Raw genomic sequence first — 12,251 nt, forward strand, 5'->3', positions numbered from 1 at the left:
GTGCATGGAACGCTATACTCAAAGACACCCTACATTCATGGGGCTTCACAAGCAGTCGGGCTAACACCTCCTTATTCATCTATCGAAGGGGCTTGACCATTGTTCTCACATTGGTGTATGTTGATGATGTGATCATCACGGGCAACAATCAACAGACAATCACCAACTTCATTGCTCGGCTAGACAACAAATTTGCCTTAAAAGACCTCAGCCCCATCAGCTACTTCCTAGGGATCCAAGCCTCCCGTGTCAGCTCAGGTCTCCTGTTCACTCAAGCAAAATACATTGAGGATTTAATCTTAAGGCTGGATCTTTCATCACTCAAACCAACTCCTACCCCATCTGCTATAGGTAAACACTTTTCCATATCTAATGGCACTCCAGTGTCTGATCCTTTTGTTTACCGCAGCACTATTGGGGTGCTTCAATACCTCATGACCACCCGTCCTGACATTGCATACATTATAAACCACTTCAGTCAATTCTTGAAACAGCCCACTGATGTCCATTGGCAAGGGGTGAAGAGGGTGTTTCACTACCTAAGTGGCACCAAACACCACGACATATTACTCTCACTAGCTGCAAACCTTGCCATAATAGCCTTCTCTGATGCCGACTAGGCATCCAACGTTGATGACCGACGATCCATAGTAGCTTACTATGTGTACTTGGGCAATACCATTGCATCCTGGTCCTCAAAAAAGCAAACGGCCATGGCAAAATCCAGCACTGAGTCTGAATATTGGGCTCTTGCCCATGCCTTTGCTGAAATAATATGGTTGCATTAGCTCCTTCGTGAACTTGGAGTCTTTATAACATCGAAGCCGACTCTGTGGTGTGACAATATCAGTGTTGGTGTGCTAGCTACAAACCCTGTCTTCCATGCTAAGACCAAACACATAGAGATTGATGTTCATTTTGTCCGGGACAAAGTTCTTGAAGGTGCTCTCGAAGTTCGCTACATTCCATCTGCTGACTAAGTTGCAGAATGTCTTACCAAGCCCCTCTCTTACTCCTAATTCTCTTATCTTTGCTCCAAACTCGGGGTAACTAAATTACTCACTCGTTGCGGGGGGATATGAAGGAAAAGGGTTGTCCGATCACTCTTCAGCCCAACAAATGAAAAGAAACAAATTGCCTCAAGAAATCATCAGCCTAACATTTCTCCCCTGTCCAAACCATTATAAAATACAGCTGTAATATGTGTGGTCCTATCATTGTTTTGTCCTTTTGTACAACCTAAAGGCTCTTCATATTCTTGTATAAATATACACCTGCATACCTGTAAAAATACCTATTGGAAATATACAAAAAGAGTCAATTCTCCTCTCTGCTTTCTAGCCTATTTTCTCCATACGTCAAAAGCTTAGAGTAGGTATGTATTCTAATTGGCATTAGGTTAGATCTATAATAACCCAAATTTCTAAGACCTCTAACTGAGGTCCTTATTACATACATGATAATTCAAATCCGAAATCAATTGAATATAAGAAATGTGAGGTACCTTGCTTTTTTCCACTCAACATAATGCCTATTTTGGGCTTAAATGTCACATCATTATCTGGACTAATAAGAAAAATGAAAAATTAGAAGGTTTTCTTTTGAAAAATGACAAAAAGGTTTAGAAATCACAAAAATGAAAAATCGTTTTTAAAGATATTTTTTAATAAATAGAAAATGACCAAAATACCCATCAAACAAAATTAGCAAATAAATTCAAAAACCGAAAAACAAAAATCATAACAACCTAATTTTTTCTCAAATCATAACAACTCAATTTTTTGCTAAGTAGCATAGAGATTTTCTGTATTTTGGAAAAAAAAAAAGTTTGAAATCTTCCTAAAATTGAAATAAACTGAGGAAAAAAAATTCCTTTGCAAAAGAAAAAAAAATCAATGAAAAATGCTGAACACCATGGATGCTCCTGCAAGAATTCAAAGAAAATTAGAATAGAGAAAGAATCTAGATCTCGAAAAACCAATCATATATTTTCTCCCTAAAGCTTCTACTTCTGCCAATTTATCTTCATAATTAAATCTTCATTACTCCTTAAATATGAATATGTAATACAGGTAGTATAGCAATGAAAGTACTCCATAATTTTGTAACTAAATCTTTGTACATCCTTGAATAAAAATTGTGTCCTTAATCTCTACCATCGAGTACCTAAATGCAATTATAATGTATTTGTTATCTACAAATTAAACCACTATAACCTCTTACATTAATAATAAAATATCAACCGTAGTATATAAAAACCATATAAAGCAGGACAAAGTACAAATACTTTGTATTTGTTATGTGTAGACTAGAACTTTATAATTACTTATGTACATTATAATTACTTATATACAAGTAGAAAGTACAAGTTGTTCTTTGAGTGTTCAACAAAATGCAAAATCAATTAACAGAAAAATAAAATGAAGTTGGAACTTCAACTAGATATAAGATCAAACACCAAGGTTCACATATCAAAAAAAAAAAAAAACAAACAAAAAACAAAAAACAAAAAATATTAAGATTGATTCTTACCAAAAGTGTAAAAATTGAGGAGAAACAATACTTTTGTTGAATCATCGTAAATACTCTATTGATTACTTTTAAAAATACGGATACCTTTATTTGCAAGAATCCATCCCTACATACTTTCTGATGTCGATTTGGTGATAGTTTTTCATTTGTTATCACATTTAATATTGTAGGAGCATCTAGATGTCAATCAATAAGGATTCTATCTCATAACCAATTGGCAATGGAAGGAGTAACTCATCTATTTTATGAAGAGTGTAAGGTCCCTTAATTTTTTCAATGTGGGATTCTCGACAATTTAGAGCATATTTGGTTTGATTTTCCAAGTGTTTAAACAATTTTTGTTTTTGTTTTTTTAAAAACTAAGCTTATAGACACTACTTGCACCTCTAAATTTCTTTATTTGTTATTTACCTTTTTATCAATGGTTTAAAAAATCAAATCAAATTATAAAAATAAAAAAAAAAACTTATAAAATTTTATTTTTGTTTTTGAAATTTGGCTAAGAATTTAACCATTATACTAAAAAAAGATACAAAACATTGTAAAAAATTGAGAGAAAATAGTCTTAATTTAAAAAAAAAACGAAACAAAAAACGAAATGGTAACCAAATGGACTTAAATGTGCATCCTAGATAGTACCTATCTTTGTACATTCTATCAAATTATCTAATCATAATTTTTCGTGTGGCAAATTGTTGTTACTTTTCTTTTAAATATTATAATTTTCTTGTGTATGTGATGAGAGTAACACACATACAAAAATAGATCTTGAAATGCATTCAAGCAATACTCTTTTCAATTTGGTAAAATAGACATAGAATTAGAAGAGCAATATATGGGTGCAGCCTAAGCTAGGCCCAACTCCATTGCATCTATTTAATGACAAAAAGAAAACAATATTAAAAAGATATATTTTTAAATTTTGTTTACGTGACAGTTTATGATTAGAAATTTAGCTGATGGAGATGTACTATAATAACTAATATGTTTATGAAAGATGGGGAAAAAGGGAGAGAGAGATTTGGTGTGAGCAGCCATGAGTTTCCAATTGCTTCCTGCCGTTGCAAGAAGGTACTCATTTATTTTACTCTTTAACTTTACCAAAACACTTATATTATATCATTTTCAACGATTTCTTCAAACCCAAAATATATTTGATTGTTGTTTGATATATTAGACTTGAAGGCAAAGTAGCCGTAATCACTGGTGGGGCTAGAGGAATTGGTGAGCACACAGCAAGGCTCTTCCTCAAGCATGGAGCCAAGGTAGTTATTGCAGACATCGAAGATGATTTAGGACACGCTCTTTGCAACGATTATCTTGGCTCGTCATCTTCTTCCTTCGTCCATTGCGACGTCACAAAAGAGAAAGATGTCGAAAACGCCATCGACACGGCGGTTTCCAAGTATGGAAAGTTAGACATCATGTTCAACAACGCCGGAGTTTTTGATGAAGCTTCAAACTTTGACATTCTCAAAGACGATCCATTAACCTTTCAAAAAGTGGTGAACGTGAACCTTGTGGGAGCCTTTCTTGGGACGAAACACGCAGCACGGGTGATGAAACCGTGTGGTCGAGGGAGCATCGTGACGACCGCAAGTATATGCTCGGTGATCGGAGGGATTGGGACGCATGCTTATACGAGCTCGAAGCATGGGGTTTTGGGATTGATGAGGAATACAGCTGTGGATTTGGGAAGATATGGGATTAGGGTTAATTGTGTGTCACCTAATGTAGTGCCAACTGAAATGGGAAGGAAGTTGTTTAAGTTGAAAGAAGGTGATGAGTTTCCAAGTTTTTATTGGAACTTGAAAGGTGGTGATATTTTGAGGGAAGAAGATGTTGGTGAAGCTGTGGTGTATTTGGGGAGTGATGAGTCTAAGTGTGTGAGTGGACTCAACTTGATTGTTGATGGAGGATTTACTGTTGTCAACCAAGCTCTTTGCTCCTTTCAACCATCTCATTGATTAATCATGTTTCAATCAATTACATAAGTTAAAAAGAAGAATGCTTTTTATTATCATTATTACTTTAATATCTACGCTGTATTATTTTTCATATGACGAATTCTTCTTTCAACTTTTTGTTTAAATGGTTTTAAGTTTTATCAGATGAGTACGACTTCTAATATACGAAAGTATTATTATAATTATTTTTTGAATTTAAATAATAGTAGAGATCTGTATATTTGTGTTTATAATTAATGTCTTATCTACTAAGTTTCGATAGACTTCTTTTAGTGAATTTTTTCTGTTGCTAATTTATTTGGTTGCATTATCACTTTTCTCTCTCTCTTTTTTTTTTTTTGTGTGTTTGTTTTTGTATTTTTATTTTATGCTATTGGTGAACTATTAGTAAAATCTTGTTTAGGGGACGAGGTAAGATTTAAAAAAAAAAAAAATCTGAAATTTGCAAACTCTAGCAATGAAATTTTGAATTTTGAAAATATGTAAAAAAAAAACATTAAATATGATTTCAGTTTTTATAATTCTTTTAAGAGAAAATTATTTTCACTCAAAATGTTATACTTTTAATCCTTAAGTTTTCAGTTTGATTTTAATTTTATCCCTATGATTAAAAATGTTATAATTTCATCTTTGAGATTTGAGTTTTATTTCAATTTCGTCCATAAATTTCAAGATTTATACTTTTAGTAATGATTTTGGATTAAACTCTTGCTTTCCAGTCTATTAATTAATTAAAAAAGCCATGAAGTAGAATTTTAATATTAATTTTAATAGTGATAAAAAAATTATGAAACTCAATTAATTATACTCCCTTGAATTCCTTTTAAAATAATTGATATACATTAATCTTAATGACTAAACAGTAGTATTTAGAAGAAAAAAAATGTTGTTAATACAAGTATAAAAATCTTAAAACTTAGAGATCAAACTCAAACAAAACTCAAATCTTAAGGATAAAATTATTGTAACATTTTGAAACTTAGAGTTTAAATCAAATCAAACTCAAATTTTAAAGGACCAAAATTGTAATTACATTTTGAAACCTAGTCAAATTAAATGGATACTAGACTCAAAACCTAAAGACAAAAAATATTTTTTTTTCCTTATTTCAAGTATACCCTTATTGGGTATATCAACATGTATATCAAGAATATAATTTATATACTTTAAATATATGACAACTAATATACCAACTTATATATCAATTATAAAGCATTTATAAGTTATACAATTGATATACCAATTTCATTCTTTATATATCAAATTTTTTAGTCGATGACTTCTCCTGCATTTGTTATTATTTATAGACTTAAGTTGAATACTTAATTATTATAAGATAATCTTTTTCTGTCTTCAAGCACATGAACGACGTGAACATGTGATGATATATAAGGTAACAAAGAGAAGTGAAATTTAAATGGACATTTTAATCGAGTTGATTGAATTTTGATGATGAAATTCTAAAAAGGAAGCAAGATTTGTAAGAACTAGATTCCTAGCAATAGAATATACAATCGTGATAGAAGTTATTTATTTTTTAAGGTTGTTTTCAAATATAGATAAATGAACCAAACTATTTATAAATATAGCAAAATTTCATTATTTATTTTTAATAAACTACAATATACTGTAATAGACTACTATCTGTATCAGCAGCAAAGTACGATATTTTGTTATCATTTGTAAATATCTTTAGTAGTTTTTTCATATAAAACAATTTTCTTATTTTTTAAAAATATTTTTGTTTTTTATGAGATGTTTTTTAAAAAATAAAAATTCAAATAAATGTGGAGTTGGTAAAGTCAATTTGTTAATTAAGGAACAAGAAGAAAAGTCTAATTTGGTTTAGTAAAAAAAAAAAGAAAAGAGTATTTTGCGGCCTCACGTGAGCCACACAAAAAATAGAGAGGAACCCACTTCTTCTCCTCTTGTCCCCTCTTTCTTCCTCCCTCTCAATATCGTAAAACCTCCTCTCTCTTTACATTTTCCTTCTATGTCGCTTGACGCCAATATTTATCCTTTTAAGATGTATTTAGAATATATTTTCAAGTGTTTAATTTTAAAAAATAAATTATCTTAGAAAGAATTGGAATATTTAACAATCATTCAAAATAGCTTTCTAAATGTATTTTAAACCATTTTTATCAAGAGTGTTTAAATAAAAATGAGTGTTTTGAAAAACACTTCTGTCTTAAGTCAATCCAAAAGGATCCTTAATTAAGGTTTGAAAATTACTCAAAGCCACCTCATAATAATAACTTTACTCAGTCTATTTTGGGCCATTTTTTAATTTCCAAAAACTTATAAATCTAACCTTGAAAGACCATAACATTCTAAGGTACAAAAAGAGATCATTGAAAAGAGAATGAGGCAAAGACATAGTAGATTTAAGCTTGAATCCATGAAAATTGACAAACTAATGTTAACTAATGTTAATTGATGGAAACTAAGGTTGGATGTTAAATAAAGTGACGACGTACTTTAATTTGGGGATTCACAAGTTCTAATACCATTGCTTGAATTACTATTTAAGGCCAATTAGTGATCAGAATAGGTTATGACCCAATGTTCTTCACCAATAATATTGTGGGTGGTTTATTTATTAATGACCTAATATTATGATATTTCAAGGAATTACTTAAATGTATTTGATGTATAGAATGGTAGCATAAATTCTTAATATCTATATTGAATAGATAAACCCTAAGATCATTTATGTCAAATTTTCAAAATAACATATCGGATTCCATTGCAAAATTGATGATAGCTTCAAGATGATGATGGATGACTATGCTCTTCCTCAACTAAAACTCCCAATGCCCTTAGTGAGATCTCTCTCTAGATGAGATTCAAGAAAGAATGAGTGCTTATTATTTTGGTATATTGGGGACCATAGCACTAAGGTCTCTTTATATACTAGTTCAATTAGGGTTCCCATTAAACCCTAATGAACTAGGAATAAGCTTCTACCCATTAAGTCCATACTCAATTAGGAATCTAGGACCTTAATTAATTAGATCACATAATAGGGCCCAATCTAATAAAATAATCCAATGTGATAAATTATTAATCCACAAGCATAGCCCATACTTTAATTAAACATATTATTATTTAAATATGTCTAACAATCTCCGACTTGGACTATGTCTGTGTACCTGATATAATTGAATCACATAAACCTTAAGCGTGCATAAACAAGTTATTTCAATAATAGAATTCCCCTTTAGTTCAATCTGGTCCATCTCCTGTATTAGCATGGAATCAAGGCGGCTTTCGTCACTATCCTTGTAACTAAACCTTCCTTGATCACCAATTCCAATACATTCAATGACATAAATCAAGTATGGATATATAGCATAGAAACTACATGCAAAGTGATCTAGATCATGCCTGTTTTCAACTGGTTCAAATTCCTTAATGAGATCATTCTAAAAAACTTTATGCTAAATTGCGTGCATGATAAACGAGTTTAGATAATAAAACATAAACCATCAACTTTATTCTATATAGAAAATAAACAAAATAAGGTCAAAGAACATACTCAATAACAAATTCCCACTAAACCAGAAAAGTGACTAACACCCATGTGAGCAACATGCTCATGAAAACTTTAGGTGGTAAATCTTTAGTCAATGGATCTGCCACCATAGAGTTTATCCTGTGTGTTCTATTGAAATTTGACCATTCTGAACTCTTTCTTTAACAACCAGAAACTTCACGTCTACATGCTTTGACTGCGATCATCCTACACTCATGCAACAGCAGATCATTTTCCAATGCAAATGTGGTACTCCTAAGTCTAGGACGCATGTGTTGAGTGCAACAATGTCCATAGAGCTTATTCCTAAGTCTCTATTCTTTTCCTATGCGATGATGCAAGATGCATACAAGGACAAGATGACTGCACACAATCATATCCTATCTCTAGGATGCATGCGATGTGTTAATAGCAAACCGTGCTTATTCCTAAGCTCTTATCTCTTGATTATGCGTTATAATCTGACTCTCTCGAGCCTAGATTCTAGCCTGACTTTTCCAAGCCTAGATCCTGTCCTTAGACTACTTTCCCGAGTATCTCTAATGGACGAATGAAGCATACATAATACAAGATAATCGCATAGAGTGAATATCCCCAGTTAAGCTAGCTAAGTACTTCTCAATCCATTCAACAGATTAAGCTACTCATGCGTGATAAACAGAGAGTGAACAAATATAAAGAAGTAAATTCCATTTCTATAGATAAATTTGAGTACAAAATGACAATTGGAAATTAAGGATAGAGAGCCTAGTAGCAATTTCTTGCTTCCTAAGGCCTTTACACTATCAACTCTATTATGTTCAAAAGACATTCTTGCTTCCACAGGAGCTGGCCCTCTCTCTGATCTTGAAGCTTCCGGCACTCTCCCAAGTTCACCGGAACGATCTATCGGCACAATCTCACTTCTCTCGCTTCTGCCTTAAAATAAAAGAAAATCTAAGAACAAGGCTAAACTATCTAAGGAAAAATTCTCTACTCTCCGAACCCCTCTTCTGAAGGTTGCCTTTGGTATTTATAGAGCTTTGAGGTGAAAGGCGGCTTCTCTCTTATTATTGCACAGATGGGATGACTTTAATTCTTTGACTAATGCGCCGAATATTTGTCACCAAAAAGCTGAGTGTACTTGTTATCATTAGCGGCTTGTCAACTTAATTCGTATTCGACCGTCATCAGCTTTCTGTCCCATCGTGATTAATTATGCTTTTCAACCAGATGCGCACACCAAGTTGCCCCGGCTCTATGCGGCAATCCTTCTTGAGCAGATGTTTGCGAGCACAAATCACCGCAAAGCCTTGCCGTAACGTTGTGCTCGTCTGTTGATTTCTTGTGATCGCATTTTCTGCCTTGTGTCAACGCATTTCTGCATAAAAATACAAAAGTTAACTGTTTCTATGCGATGGACGCATGCGGCCGCAATGTTATAAACTCAATGCTTTTTGGATGCAATCTAGCATATTTTATCAATGTAAACCTTCATTGTTTAATAACTTAGCACTGTAATAATGTGTATTTCTGCCCGTTATCACACCCCCAAATTTAAACAATGCTTGCGCTCAAGCATAAGCTAAAGATTTCCTTTAGAAAGTTGACCGCAATTTCTTTTCCTAGATTTCTCAAGGATACTCCATTTAAATCCTATACACCAAAATTTCCTTAATTCTTATTCAAGTCTCTTCTTAAAATATTTCTAAGACATAGGGACCGCAAGTTTAATCTTCAAAAAGGACTTTACTAGATTCCAGGACATCGCATGATTTATTTAAAAAAAAACATTTTCACTGGGGTGTCAAATGATTTTTATCCTTGCATATTTTTGACATTATTATTTTTTTTCTGACCTTGCACTGATCTAAGTGCCTTGCCTTCGTTTTGGTTAGCCTCCACGTGTGTCATGCGGACATTCAACTACGAGTAAGGCGCTCTTTCTCAAACTAAACTCATACCTGCTTGGCAGCGGAGTTGCAGTCATTTATTTATGCATTGATCTTGGCAACTTACTTTCATTTTGGCTTGCCCCCACGTGTGTCATGCGGACATCCAACTACGGGTAAGTGCCCTTTACAACCTAACTCTTTAATAACTTGTTTAACTTGTAGAAAAACAAGTTATTTATATTGTTTTATTTAGATATTGCGGTTAAAAGAAAGAAAAGTTGAGTTGATAGAATAGAAATTGGCTAAGAAATGTGAAAATTATAAAATGTCGTAAATACACCCACTAACACCATTGCGATGGTAGAATAGAATGTTTCAGTTTCTGTTTTGCAGGAAATAAGTCATTGCATGTGTTCATGGCTTAAAAGCAAAATGAACAATGCATCTACATTTTTTTTTACGCTCATCAATCAAGAATGAAGAGATGATCAATGCAACGACGGCGCATGCGAAAATCGATCAAGAGCTCTAGCGATCAACGTAATTTCAACCGCATGTGGTAATAAAAAACAACACCACATGCGGTGATCAATCGAAGATATGAAAAACAACGCATTTGCAGAAGATTCTGCCAAGTGTACAGCTTTCAGTTGTGCATTTCTGACGGGTTGATTACGTAACAGAAGAAATTTTCCATTCCGCAATTTCAGGAACTACCATAACTATACCGTGGGGACCACAGATTGAAAGAGCCAAGAACTTGCCTATAAATAGCTTCTTCAAATTCGTTGAAAATATATACAGATACAGATACTGGTATATACATATATACATAGAGATGTGAATATACTGATTCTGAGAGAGAGGCTGGTCTGAAGCGACTTACAGAGTAGATCCGAGAGAACCACGAGACAAGGCCGAGAGGTGAGTCTCCGAGCAGAGAATCCTTCCAATTCCCGTAGTTGAAGCTCTGTGCAAAGGTCAATTCTACCAGGAAAGCAAGCCTGAGAGGGAAGCTTTTCTCTCCACCATTTCCACACGCTAGCAAGCACAATCTCTGTTTGGGATCTGTGTTAAGACGTTAACACTCTTTCTGTATTTGTTTCTAATCTCTATTTCATCATCTGTATTCATCTTCTCTAATCTTTCATTCACAACATGTATCGAACGCTTAATTTTAGAATTAAAAGTTATGATAGTCACCATTGTCATCTTTCCGTCTCTTTCTGTACATCCATAACCTATCTTCTTCATGATGTGTTCTTAATCCCATGGGTAAATAGCAAGAATTAAGCGAGTGAGTTCATTTGTGTTAAGGAAATGATTAAGTTTAGCTAAAGCATGCTTGACGGCATCTTTGCCTGTGAGAGTAGAAGTGAAGATGTTATTCCGCCTATCGAGAGAAGGTTGGAAGAATGCGTTAACTAAAGCAAGAAGTAGTTCCAGAGATGGAAATAACCTTACGTTCATCACGTTCATCCCTGTTTCACCATAGAGATATGGGAACGAAGCCGATCACCGAGAGGTGTACGCCAAGGGAAAGCAGAACCTTAGTTACATCTTTAATGCAATTGACAAACTTGCGATGTTTTTACTATTTACTCTTTCTCTTTCTGCTTCATTCATAAAGACTTGCCATCACATACATCGATTCTTTGTACAACTTCACAGTCAGTACTTGACTTCACTATCATGTATCATGTATCTTGTATCGTGTATCATATTAGTTTAGGATTTATTTTATTAACGCATTTTTACTTTCCTCGAAATTTATAGTTTTGTATAAACCACCATTCTTTATTCATTGTTAAAAATCGGTCACATATATCACTTAAGTAACGCATTAACGAAAATAATCCCTGAGTTCGACCTCGGATCATTATGAGAAACTTCCGTTGGAATTATACTTGGTTTCAGCGTAAGGGAACTTGTGACACGCACTACTCCATCACATATACAAGCATATCATTAACAATGCATATATTTAGACATAGTATTGCATAAAAAATGTTTTTATCGCAAAAGAGCTTAAGCTCAATTAGAGCATTCATTCATTCATCAGAGCATCAGATAGACAACATTACATGTCGTATCCTTACAAGCTTATGGCAGCATGAGCTTGTATCATTCATATTCATCATTGTCTATATACATAAAGATAAAGGCATCCAATCCCATGTCATCAAGTTTATGGTGCCATTGTCGGGGATTGGTAATGGTTAATGTTAAGTACTTTTGTGGTATTTTGCAGGACAGATCTCTTTATACTGTCTATTTAATGTGAAGAACAGACTGACAGTTTATGAGTACTGGAACCGATCCAGAATTCGAAGCTGACCC

At 33.4% G+C, this 12,251-nt stretch overlaps 1 protein-coding gene across 1 annotated transcript; it reads left to right on the forward strand.

Moving 5' to 3' along the window:
* The first annotated feature begins 3,269 nt into the window (after positions 1 to 3,269).
* Positions 3,270 to 4,555, forward strand: LOC120083350 (secoisolariciresinol dehydrogenase-like). The gene is made up of 2 exons (XM_039039075.2): positions 3,270 to 3,603; positions 3,710 to 4,555. Exons 1-2 carry the CDS (start codon positions 3,569 to 3,571, stop codon positions 4,497 to 4,499), a joined length of 825 nt encoding a protein of 274 aa, XP_038895003.1. The 5' UTR covers positions 3,270 to 3,568; the 3' UTR covers positions 4,500 to 4,555.
* Positions 4,556 to 12,251: the final 7,696 nt, after the last annotated feature.

The sequence above is a fragment of the Benincasa hispida genome, chromosome 8 (assembly GCF_027475165.1).
Source record: "Benincasa hispida cultivar pf3 chromosome 8, pf3_genome.v1.1, whole genome shotgun sequence".
NCBI lineage: Eukaryota > Viridiplantae > Streptophyta > Magnoliopsida > Cucurbitales > Cucurbitaceae > Benincasa > Benincasa hispida.